The 13,149-nt window shown below is 41.3% G+C and overlaps 3 protein-coding genes across 9 annotated transcripts in view; 1 reads left to right on the top strand and 2 right to left on the bottom strand.

Moving 5' to 3' along the window:
* LOC115259784 (SKI family transcriptional corepressor 2-like) overlaps window positions 1-13,149 on the bottom strand; it is an 833,559-nt gene that overhangs the window by 754,473 nt on the left and 65,937 nt on the right. The gene's annotated exons all lie outside the window — the stretch shown is intronic.
* On the top strand, window positions 10,608-12,704 carry LOC115259770 (cathepsin B-like). The gene has a single exon (XM_029860562.2). The coding sequence runs from the start codon at window positions 10,623-10,625 to the stop codon at window positions 11,697-11,699; it is 1,077 nt and encodes a 358-aa protein (XP_029716422.2). The 5' UTR covers window positions 10,608-10,622; the 3' UTR covers window positions 11,700-12,704.
* The window catches only part of LOC109411857 (exportin-7), a 40,850-nt gene continuing 39,437 nt past the window's right edge, over window positions 11,737-13,149 (bottom strand). Inside the window, exons 11-12 of one of the 3 annotated variants that reach the window (XR_009996464.1) lie at window positions 12,929-13,054; window positions 11,737-12,738 (exon numbers count right to left, since the gene is read on the bottom strand). Coding sequence is in view for 2 of the 3 variants with exons in the window: in XM_062846560.1 (XP_062702544.1) it covers window positions 12,468-12,491 (24 nt within the window). In the remaining variant the exon portion in view is untranslated. The remainder of the gene's footprint in view (window positions 12,739-12,928; window positions 13,055-13,149) is intronic. The other 2 variants (XM_062846560.1, XM_062846561.1) reach the window with 2 other exon arrangements.

The raw sequence follows: 13,149 nt of genomic DNA, 5'->3' as shown, positions 1-13,149 counted from the left end.
TATGCTGGTCATCTAACAAAATTATTAGCATAATAATAAAAAAATGGCACTGACCCATCTTGCCCCGCGACCCATCTTGTAAATCACCTCTTTTTTGTTATTTAAATAAGAAAAACCTCCAATTTCCGTGATTATGTAAATTTTTGTTATGGAATAATCTATTTCTTATATATTTTTGCTAACCTAACGTTCGAAATTTTTTTCTGATTTTTTTACTTCAAAATATTGATCAAAATCGATTTTTTCGACTTTTTCAGTAAAGTAGCCCACTGTGCCTTTCGTATGCATTATAGAGTATAAGTGTCTTCGGAAGAAATGTCAAAAATTTCAGAACAAACAACTTTGCAGAAGAAAGTTTTCTTCTATGACGCTTCTATAAAAAGCTAAAACTGATCTAGATCAGTTGCAACTTATCTAGATCAATTATTGAGTTACCAGGTTTTAGTGAAAACTCTTACAAGACACTTCTCTAAAGACACCAAACCTCTAGGATGGATATCCAAAGCACTAGAGGTTTTGTCTGTCCATAACTGCGTTCTGCCCCAGTGTGTGTCGGCAACATTCACCTTCTAACCGTCTAACGCGGCAGACCAAGGAAGTGTTTCGAAAATTGGATTGATCGACGGTGGTGGCAGAGGCAGCAGCAAAATCCACAGAAAGACCCGCCGTGACGGACGAATTTGCGAGTTGCGTCGCTTTTCTTTCCTCGGGGCCTCGATTTGGATTGAGTGACAGCGGCGCATTGCTGATAGCATCAGGGCATCAGGATTTGCATCCACGGCAGCAAGCGGCGGGCCAATTTTCGACGGCGTTCAGCATTCAACAAGGAATAAACCAACACGCATTGCGTGGCATGATGAATTCATGTCATTTTCTGTTCAAAATCTTTCAATATTTAACCGGTTCTTTTCAGGACCATCGAAAATTATTCCTCAAGAGTTGTAAATCAGATAATTATTTCATTCCATCGAACAGGAAAAGTGTGGTGTAACCAAAAAGTGAACCATTGAATGCTTGATGGCCTCGCAACATGATGATGCCGGCCACCAATGGTTCCATCCGGAATTCAGCAACGCTTTATCCTATCCGGACCATTTTTAGTGGAATAACAATGTTAGCATTTTCGAGTTAAAATGATCTGAATCTTCCAATATTTTGGTTACTTTATTCGTTACATGAAACTTTTCTCATTTCCCGTTTCAAGCGTCTGGTGCATGTGGGGCGGGGCACGCAAACGAAATAAACTGGAAGCCAGCCAAATGGGAGGAGATTCATCTGCTAATCTAGGGGTATAAAAGCTGTACCCTCTGTTTTCTTTCGTCATTTTCGTTGGATCAGTCAAGGTGGTTGGTGTCACCTCCAGCCCGGCAGCAACACACACCAACACAGCGACGACTCTGCTCGGCCAGGAATTTCATCCACGGCAGCAAGCTGCCGGTTAGTGTTCGAAGGCATTCAGAATTCAACGCGGCGTAAACCAACCTGGCAGGACCACATCAAAATCGTCCATAATACAAACGGTCCTTTTCAGGACCACAGAAAATCTTTCCTACAGAGTTATGAAAAGTGAAAGACAGCTCCGCTTCTTAGCAAAAGTGAAGCCGACCATTAATTTTATCCATAGCAGCAAACAGTAGTGGGTCAGTTTTCGGTGGCCCAGCATTTAGCGCGGAGAAAACCAACACGCATCGCGTGGAATGGTGAATTCATGTAATTTTCTCCAGATTCCAGGCTTAATATCATCGATCGGGAAAAGCGTGGTGCTATAAAAAAGTGAAATATTGAATGATTGATGGCTCAGCAACAATGATAAAGCTGGCCACTAATGATTCCACCTGGAATTCCACAACGCATTTTCCAAATAAGACAATTTTCAATGAAAATTGGCTCATTTCTGGGATGGTTAATTGTTTGAAGCGTCTGGGTGCACGCGGGCGGGGCATGCACACAAAATAAACTGGAAAGCCAGCCAAATGGGAGGAGCTTCATCTGCTAATCTAGGGGTATAAAAGCTTTGTCCTCGGTTTTCTTTCGTCATTTTCGTTGGATCAGTCAAGGAGGTTGGTGGCGCCTCCAGTACGACAGCAGCACACACCCACCCAGCGACGGCTCGGCTCGGCTGGAAATCTCATCCAAGGCAGCAAGCGGCGGGTCAGTTTACGACGGCTTCCAGCATTCAGCATGGAGAAAACCAACACGCATTGCGTGGCGTGGCGTGGTGAATTCATCAAAATCGTCCATAATATAAACGGTCCTTTTCAGGACCAAATAAAATCTTTCCAAAAGAGTTATGAGTTTGACCGCCAGTGGACTTTGGCAACGCATTATCATATCCGGACCATTTTGCGTGAAAAGTTTTTCAATTCTAACATTTTTCAAATTAAAATGATCTAAATCATCTAATATTTTGGTTACATTATCCGTTCAATGGAAATTTTCTCATTTCTCGGTTGGTTAATCGTTTGATGCGTCTGGAGCATGAGGGGCGGGTCATGCAAACGAAATTAACTGAAAAACCAGCCGAATGGGAGGAGCTTCATATGCTAGTCTAGGGGTATAAAAGCTGTGCCCTCTGTTTTCTGTCTTCATTTTCGTTGGATCGGCCAAGGAGGTAGGACGTCATCTCCAGCAAGCAGCCGCATATCGACTGCGATGACTCTCGGCTGATAGCACCAGGAATCTCATCCACGGCAGCAAGCGGCGGGCCAGTTTTCGACGACGCCTAGTATTGCGCGCGGAGAAATCCAACACGCATTGCGTGGCATGATGAATTCATCAAATTCGTCCATTATTCAAACGGTCCTTTTCAGGACCATCGAAAGTGATTCCTCAAGAGTTATTTGGAGAAATTTCCACCCTTGATCGAGAAAGGTGTACTTCGTTGCCAGCAAGAGTGAAGACGGTCATTAATATCATTCACGGCAGCAAGCGGCGGGGCAGTTTCAGGTTGCGTCCATCATTCAGCACTGAGAAAACCAACACGCCTTGCGTTGCATGGTGAATTCATGCCACTTCCTTCCTAAAATCGTCAATCAATCAAACGGTCCTTTACAGGACCACCAAAAATTATTCCTCAAGAGTTGTGAAGTAGATAATTTCATTCCATCGAACGAGAAAAGTTTGGTGCAATCATCCAATATTTTGGTTACTTCAGCCGTTCAATGAAAATTTTCTCAGTTCTTGGTTGATTAATCGTTTGAAGCGTCTGGAGCATGCGGGACGGGTCATGCAAACGGAATAAACTGCAAAGCCAGCCAAATGGGAGGAGCTTCATCTGCTAATCTAGGGATATAAAATCAGTGTTCTCTGTTTTCTTTCGTCATTTTCGTTGGTTCAGTCAAGAAGGTTGGAGGTGGATGTCACCTCCAGCAAGGCAGCAGCACACCAACTCAGCGACTACTCTCGGCTATCGTGCTAATGATAGCACCAGGAATCGCATCCATGGCAGCGGAGCGGTGGGCCAATTTTCGACGGCGTCCAGCATTCTCCGCAGAGAAAACCAACACGCATTGCGTGGCATGGTGAATGCATCATAATCGTCCATTATTCAAACCGGTTCTTTTCAGGACCATCGAAAATGAATCCTCAAGAGTTAATTAGATAATTTCCAACATCGATCGAGATGTAGCGCAACCAAAAAGCAAAAGACAGAGCATCGTTGCCAGCAATAGTGAAACTGGTCATTATTCTAATCCACGATCGCAATATGATGTTTGGGAAGCTATGGCTTAACGCCTTTCAATATTATAATCATTTTATCTTTTCGACGAAAATTCTTTCAAACAACGGTTGAACATTTATCTTCAAAATGAAATAATGCTCAACCCCCAAGTGATGGCCAACTACGCGAGTTACGGAAGGTTTAACAATTAACATCTTATGAATGCGTTCAGTGAAATGAATCATATAACAACTTTAATCAACGCATCACTCCACCGATTTTAATTTTGCCAGTATACATTGTATAGGCCTTTTATGTGATAAATCCGTTAGGCATTTATTTACGAAGGTCGGACAACAATGACCCGAAAAATCAGCTGATGTAAGACTTCAAATGAAAGGGCCCATTTTAATATATAAAAGTCAGAACTTAATTCCAGCCTTTGTCCTACGTCAACATTGCGGTTATGTCTCAGACATTACCCACCCCTAGTTTTTGCATTCTCTTTCATTCGCTATCTTTGTTGTTGTCAAAGAGTGAATAGCAAAACGACCCAACTTTGAGAGTTCGATGCGGGAAGCCAAAATTGAGTAAGTGACATAGTACCGAATGTTGAGTAATTTTAACTGACGGTTGAGTAAAAAGAACTTCGACTCTAGGTACTTTGGCCGTATACGCCTAAATGCAAACTACCTCCATCACCCGGATAAAAAATCACCATTCATTACATGGTAAATATTATTAACATATGACTGGTTTTATTGTTCACAATAAAACACATAGTAGATTTATTGTTACTTTTTACAATAGAAATCAAGCCCATATAGTTCGTACAATAAGTTAACATTAGCTTTATTAGTGACTAATTGATTCGATTGTTTTTCAATAGTTCTATAATAATTTAAAGTTACTATCAGTAAAAATTAATTTAAGTTGTTTTTATATAGTTGCAAAAGTGCCTGCAAAGTTCTCATGGACTTTTTATTAAAAAAGAGTTTATTTCTCAATTACACTTAAAAACAATTCGTAACAAATAAATAACAATAAACATTGTTGCTTGGATCATGTTTGTATAATCAAATACAAAATCACTTGACATATTTTTTTATAGTTTTCGTTTTAAATTTGAGTACAGTAGATGTTTCGGTTATCGAATGTTATTCGCTAAAACTTCAACGACTGACAGATGTCAAGCCGTGTTGGCAGAGGAAGCTCTCAATGAATAACTGAGGAAGTAGTTATAGAAAACTAGCAGAAAAGCAGGTTTTAGCCAAGCGAGGACGTTACGACAAGAAAAAGATGAACAATGATTTTTCTAATGTTTTCCAATAAATTAAAGAAATCTAGAAAATAGTAAACTACCATTGATAACAATACAAATACAATTTGTTTAATGGGGTCAATTGAACCGATGTTAAAATAAACATGAAATAATATTTGTTGTTACAGTGTATCAAACAATTGTCCATACAGCAATTTTTTTGTCAAAATAATTTTTCATTCAAATGTTATTAACTTTTTTATGCGTCAATCAAAAACGCTAAAAATTTGACCAATCATGAATCATATATTCAAGCTCCATTGGTAAAATTTTGAGCGAGATCGAATTAGTTTTCTGAAAGTTATAGAACTTTTAGTGAAACTTATTATATTTTTGAACACATTTTTAAAACATTATATCTCAGTATGTACTCGATGAATTTTTTTCATTTTTTTTTGTGTTACATCTCATACCTAAGGCTTTCGTATGCAGCTTTGTTTAGGGTTTTATATTCACTACAAAAAATATGAAAAATGTGCTTATGTAGCTGACGATGTTTTAAAATTTACCATATTTTGCACATATAATCTGCCAAACGTTTTCCACCAATAAAAGTGCATTAACTGAACGAAAAATCCATAGGACCTACTCTTCATATGTAGCTTAGTAGGTCCTGTATAAAAATATTACATAAGGAGAGTTTAAAAAAGTTGAAAACACTTGGCACTTTTATTGATCAAAATATGATAAATTTCCAAATGACACTCTGAACATATACAGATTTTTCATATTTTTTGTAGTGAATATAAAACCTCAAACAAAGCTGCATATGAAAGCCTTAGGTATAAGCTGTAACACAAAAAAAGATTGAAAAAGTTTCATCCAATACATATTAAGATATAATGTTTTAAAAATGTGTTCAAAAATCTTATAAGTTTTACTAAAAGTTCTATAACTTTCAGAAAACTTATCCGATCTCGCTCAAAATTTTACCAATGGAGCCTTAATATATGGGTTATACATGGTCAAAATTTCAGCGTTTTTGATTGACGAATAAAAAAGTTATAAACATTTAAATGGAAAATTATTTTGACCAAAAAATTGCTGTACGGACAATTGTTTGATACACTGTATGTAAACAGATTTCGCCTTTGAAAAACCAAAGAATTCATATTTCTCGGTAACATTTTTCTTCAGCATTTACAGATTCTAATGGCCACATGAATTGTGAACGATTTATGGTATGAATCATACGACCTGAGGTCTGACTTGTGATATTTGGCAGTTATTTGAAAAGATTGATGATAGATCTTATCAACAGCTGCCAAGCAACACATACCAGACAGACATCAGAGTGTTTGACTCTTATCATAAAATGTGCATATCATTCTGGCGGCTGTTAGTGCTTGTAAATGCTGGATATAAATGTTAGCGGGAAATATAAATTCTATGAATTTTCAAAAGCGAAAACTGCTTACAAATAACAACAAATATTATTGTATTTTTATTGCAACAAGGATGTATTTGACGCCATTCAATTAATTGTATTTGTATTGTAAGAACAATGAAAAAACATTAAGATATATGGTTTTCTTTTGAAAATTGCCCTAAAAATGTCTCATAAAAACACAATACATTCTATTGTTTTTCGCGAAAAAGTGTATGAAAATTTTCTCAAAATTTTATGGTTAAGATACATAACGACCACCATTTTTTATTGTAAAAGTGCCATTTACCATTCGCCGGATGGTATAGAACAATAGGGGTGATGGTGAGTGTGCTGTTTTAATTACAATACGTTTAATGGTGAATATTTTTCGAAAAAATGGTGTTGTAATTATAAAATTTATCGTATTTTTATATTTTTTATCAGGGCAACTCAAAATTGGCTTCCCGCACGCAACCTCGAAGTTGGGTGGTGTGGTACTCTCCGGCTTGACAGATCGAATGATAATAATCTTCACCAACGGCATGGCCTACTCAGATATGAACCAAACTACCACATCTCCTTTTGTCCAAATAATAATGCAATGTTGGCCTTCTTCAAGAATTTATCCTCTATTTTGCACCGCATCTGACAATTAAGGATTTTATGTTATCAGCAATATTTTTCATAACTTGTTTTAGAAAACTATATTTGTCGATCAAGATCAAGGTATAAATAGTTCATTTCTCTTTACTATTTGTGAAGCATTTCTATTGCTTTACCATAAAAGTGAACATATTTCTTATAAGGCTTTTTGTTAGATTGTCTCCCGTCGAGTTTAACATTATTTTATACCCAGATTTTCATTCTTTCTTCGAGTGTCTCCCGGCCTAGCCGGTAAAATTGTCAACTGACGTTTCTGCGACGCCCTCCATGGAGGCAAGACATCATTGCCAGCCCCGGTCGGAATTTCATCCGCCGCTTTGGCGTCTCCCTTCTCTGAGGCGAGACATTATTGCCAGCTCCGACCAGATTTTCATCTGCCGCTTTGGCGTCTCCCTCCTTTGAGGCAAGACATTATTGCCAGCCCCGGACAGATTTTCATCCGCCGCTTTGGCGTCTCCCTTCTCTGAGGCGAGACATTATTGCCAGCTCCGGCCAGATTTGCATCTGCCGCTTTGGCGTCTCCCTTCTCAGAGGCGAGACATTATTGCCGTCTACGGTCGGATTTTTATCCGCCGTTTCGGCATCTCCCTCTTTCGAGGCGAGATTTTACGAGTTCCCTCATGTCTGATCCGATCGGATGCTATCCGTCGGAAAACAGACTATTTGTAATAATTACCTTAAGCTTCAACTGGCTCAGCCAGTTTCAAAAAGCCGTTTCCCTCCTCGTTTCCCAAGTCGTTCCAATCCTTGGTTTCGTTGATTTTCACGAGTGTGTAGCCGAAAAGATCGACACCGCATTTCCTGCCGAATATCCGCTGATCTAATTCTTCTGCTTCTGCAAGATGATCTTCTGCTTCCAAGTTCCATTTCTTCAGGGATGTTCAGCAAATGGGTTCTTCTCGTCGCCAATGTGGTACTCTCCGGCTTGACAGATCGAATGATAATAATCTTCACCAACGGCATGGCCTACTCAGATATGAACCAAACTACCACAGGTGGAATGAACTCACTTTTGGGTACTTTCGTTTCTCCGTGTACCTTCCACTCCTCCGGTAGTTTCTGACTATCAACCGATGCAGACAGGTGGCCAACTATTCTGAGTCCAGCGTTCAGCTGCGATACCATCCTTACCAGGTGCTTTGTTTGTTTTTGAGCGGGTGAATGGCATCCCTAACTTCCATCAGCGTGGGAGTTGGTTCATTTCCGTCCTCTGTTGCATTGGCGAAGTCGTTCCCTCCGTTGTCGTGGTCTCTCGTGCCAACGTCCTCCACGCCATTTAGGTGCTCGTCGAAGTGTTGCTTTAACCTAACGATCACCTCACGTCCGTCCGTTTCTTGGGAACGATACAGCAGTTCCATTTCCTCGCACTCCGTTTTTTTTTCCAGGCAGTGCCTTTTCCTCCGAAAGAGGTGGGCTTCTGTTTGTAACGTGCCACATTCTACCGGGTCCCATGCTGCAGCATTACCGCCCGTGCTGCGTTCTTCCCCTCCAAATTCGCTCTAGACTCTTCGTCGAACCATTTGTTTCGTCGATTCCTTTCCACGTACCCGATGGTCTTCGTCGTGAATGTCTATTTTTAATATTCTCCAGCAGTCCACTAGAGGAACCACATCAAGCTCGCCCTCGTCTGGTAACGCTGCCTCGAGATTCTGCGCGTATGCTGAGGCGACATCCGGTTGCTTCAGTCGTACTAGGTTGTATCGTACATTGTTGTTGACGGAAAGTTTTGGGTGCAGTTTGACCATCACCAGGTAGTGGTCGGAGTCGATGTAAGCGCCGCAATAGGTCCTGACGTCGATAATATTGGGGAAATGCCGTCCATCAATCCGAACGTGGTCGATCTGCGATTCCGTCTGCAGTGGTGATCTCCAAGTGTAACGATAAGGGAGGCAGTGTTGGGTAAAGGTGCTACGTGTGTTCTTGCTCTTGGAGGCGGTGAAATCGATGAGCCGTAGACCGTTATCATAACGGTGACCTATTGCGAATCTTTTCTGAAATCCGCATACTGGCCAACAACTTGTGCGCCGACAGCCCATCCGCCGGGTTGTGCGCCATACAAAATGTAAATAAACAAGTGTCAAGAGCTCTATCTCTCTTAGGGTTCGGATCCATTTTTTGTCTAAAACATTTAACTTCCTTATGTCTGGAAATAATGTACAACGAAGATATTATTGACGGTAACAACGCTTTTACTTCATTAAACCACTGATTAATAGTGTTTTGGTTAGTGAAAAACTTGGCGCATAGGCAATCGGCGCGCAAATTGTGCGCTGGTGTGTGGATTTGAGTTAATCGTCGCAAAGTGCCCAACATACATTATACCCTGGCGCGCAACCTAGAGGTGGAAGAGAAACTTGTTGAAATGCTAAACATTCTCGAGAAGCTCAATATTTGAGGGTTGATGTTTCTTATGATCATTTTGAATTCGTGGATTGGGCAGCGATCGTTGGAGTTGCCCTTAGAATGCGTCCTTGCTATCATCAGTACCGTAAACCGGGGTCAAATTGATCTCCGGGTCGAAATTGATCAGACGATTTTCCGTTAGATAAAACATACTTCAAATACTTTCCAAGCAAATATCGTTTAGTATCGGTTCCCAACTGCACGATAGTTGAAAGGAAATTATTTAAAATATGCTAAACCTAACCGAAAAACGTGTGATCAATTTCGACCCGAAGATCAATTTGACCCCGGTTTACGGTACCTACTTACGGACTGACTCACACCGAGCGAGGGCTGCGCACCAGTGCTGCAATTTTTTGACAGGCCTTTATGATAGCGATATTTTGCTTTTTTCATTTTCTCCGTTTTGGTTTTCCTGTCAAAGTTGCTTTCCGATCAGCAACACGGGAGCGAAATGAAATAGGTACTCACACTCGCACGCAGCGTGCTGAAAGCGAGAGCTGACAGGGCTAAATTTCCATTCAATTTTCTGTAGTTGAGTGTTTTCACCCGTGCTAACGTATAGGGCACTCACTCTCACAAGCCACCGCTTGAGACGAATGGCCTTTCAGCATGAGTAGTGTGTGGATGATTGGGAATTCAGTAACAAATTTTGAAAACGACGTAAAATCAATGCAACACCATTGATTATGCGTCGTTTTCAAAATTTGTTACTGAATTGATCTTGTTGGGTCGCTCACGAATGGAGCTCTCGGACTCTGTCAGTTCTCACATCGAGAAACTGAAAACGACCGCCGCAGTCATTCATTTTCGGCTGAAAAACAAGCACTGAGACTGATATTTTGCAGGACTGCTGCGCACATCGATTATGCTGGAGTTAAAGAATCGCCACTTGATCCTCAGCTTGCGCATTCTTTAACCAATCGACCACAAACTGATCACGCGCCTCTGCATATATCGCCCATCACGATGAAAACTAACCCCATCTCGCAGACATCCTGAATGATTCTACGTAGTTTATGGACAGCTCCCTTTAATTCTTATCCAGTCAATAGAAAGAAACTGCTAGCAAGACAGTTGTAGATCGCCTCCCTTATCGCATTCAAGAGTGCACTGCTCCCTCCAATCGCACATATGCTGATCTTCGCAATCGCCCATGTGATCGCTTATCGCACCATTGATGATCCATCTCCCCCATTGAATCGATGCGGCGGTACGATCGAACCTGGGGGGCGCACAAACAACCGTTTCAGTTTCGCTACGGATACGGACGTGAGATGGTCAGAATTGAAATACTGGTGTTTGCTGTCGCCGTGGCCGTTGCCGCGGCCAGTCGATCGAAACGTCTCGGGGACGACCCGTTCAACGATGGGTTCCTGGCGCAGGTGCAGCGTCATGCCAAAACCTGGAAACCGGACGCGACCTTCCGCGACGGGATACGGTTCGAGAACTTCCAAAACATGAAGGGAATTTTCGAGAGCAAGATTGGTTTCCGACTGCCAACGAAGCGACATGACGTGGCTTACAATATGGATATTCCGGAGTTTTTCGATGCGAGGGAAAAGTGGCCGTTCTGCAAATCGATTTCAACGATCAAGAACCAGGGACTGTGTGGGGCGTGCTGGGCCGTGGCAGCGGTCAGCGTGATGTCCGATCGATTGTGCATCCATTCGGAGGGAAAGTATGATTTGGAACTGGCCGCGGAAGATTTGATGGGATGCTGCAAGGATTGCGGCAATGGATGTAATGGAGGATTTTTGGACGGGACTTCGTTCCAGTACTGGGTGGACGTGGGACTGGTGAGCGGTGCGGCGTATAACAGTACGGACGGGTGCAAGCCGTATCCGTTTAAGCCGTGTTTGTATCCGTTTGAAGGGTGCCACCCAGAGAGGACACCTCAGTGTACTCATCATTGTACTGAGGGATATGACGGATCGTACCGGAAGGACAAATACTACGGATCGGCGGCCTATAAGCTTCCGAATGATGAACGAATGATTCAGTTGGAGATTATGACCAATGGGCCGGTGGAGTCCGGATTCACGGTGTACCAGGATTTGTATCTGTACAAGAGCGGAGTGTATCAGCACGTGGTAGGACGAGAAGTGGGAAAGCATGCCGTGCGATTGATAGGCTGGGGTAAGGAGCGGGGCGTGCCATACTGGTTGATTGCCAATTCTTACGGCGAGGATTGGGGTGAACATGGCTACTTCAAATTCCTCCGGGGATCGAACCATCTGGGAATCGAATCGGTTGTCATTGCCGGACTTCCCAAGGTGTAACAGGTCATATTTCGGCATTCAGTCAATTGGCAGAAAGTTCGTAAAAAATCTAATATCGGCTTTGTTTTATTTTTACCTTTTTGTTTTTCTTCCGACAAATCTGCTTAAATGGATTCCTGCTTTGTTTTCACTGAACGCGCGGTTTAGCAACAGCAATTTCTTAAAACTACGTTCTTCCTCCCATTTTCCTGCTCTCATTGTTTACTAGATTTTTTTTTACTAACGCCCACACAAAAGTCCATTTTGCAATACAAATACCCCGTACTACAACATTATTGGTTCGATTCACGAAATTCGCAATATATATGTACTGCCTACTTAAATCAACTGCCCAAGGGAACACTGTTCATCGGCTTTAAATTCAGCGACTTAACATGTGCTCACCTCCCCACTGGGGAGTCCCCAGTTTGTGATTTTACATCAAATATTTTGTTGCTTTGCTTACGTGTGTCTTACGTGCTATTTTACGGACTGTTTTCTTCATTTGTATCTTTATTAAACTTCATTTGTATAAACATTTTTTCTGGTTTTTTGTAACAATGATTTTCCCTTCAAAAGAAAAGAAATCCCTAATGCTGACTTTCGCTAAGCTTCGGCCTCCATCCAGTGCGTCCGCTTATGTCGCTTACGATTTATAGTAAAATTATTGGAGCAAAAAGCTCCGTCGTCCATTCGCCATTCACAATCCACATCCCATCATCTCTCTCCCGGGTTTCTACGACAACATTCTCTCTCAATTTCGCGCAATAATCTAATCGGGTTTTCTGTTTAGGAAAAGAATTTACCTAGCAGCTAGAAACAAAAGAAGAAAAGAATGACACAATGGTTGCGATTGTTTGTAAGGGTAAACGCAGTCTTCGCACGAAGGATTACGTGAAAAAAGATGCTTGGGAACATAAACTTTCTCAGTGGTTCAACATAAAACGAACGTCAAGAAGTACGAATGAACTGTGTGATAGTAGGTAGTAGTATATATACTAGTTTGTATCCGTAGTAGTGACAATTCGCGTCTCGAAAAAGGAGTTTTACTTTAGTCAAGCTGTTGAGGAAGAAAAAAGAAAAAAAAAAGATAATGAAGAGCTCATCGAACATGAGGATTAGTTTTAATTGTTACGCGATGAGGATGAATGAAGTAACGTGATGGGATGGGGAAAAAAATCTTCCGAAACGATTGGGTTAGTCCAAGCTGAGTATGTATTTGTGAGTCCGAATGTTTGTGACGTACACACCGTTTTCCGATCAGTAAGAACTGACAGCTGTCCCGGTTCGATTCCCATCGTGGAATAGATTTTGTTTCTTTCAAGTACACAGCAAAAGCTTATTTTCACCAAATTTTATCAATAGTAAACAATGGGCTGTTGGAAGAAACACAGAATTTTGAATTTGCTTTGCTTGTTTCAAAATGGATTTCAGAGAACAGGGAATGATAGACTTTGAAATAAAACTAACA

This window comes from Aedes albopictus, chromosome 1, assembly GCF_035046485.1.
Source record: "Aedes albopictus strain Foshan chromosome 1, AalbF5, whole genome shotgun sequence".
NCBI lineage: Eukaryota > Metazoa > Arthropoda > Insecta > Diptera > Culicidae > Aedes > Aedes albopictus.
This window is presented reverse-complemented; position numbering and strand designations above follow the sequence as displayed.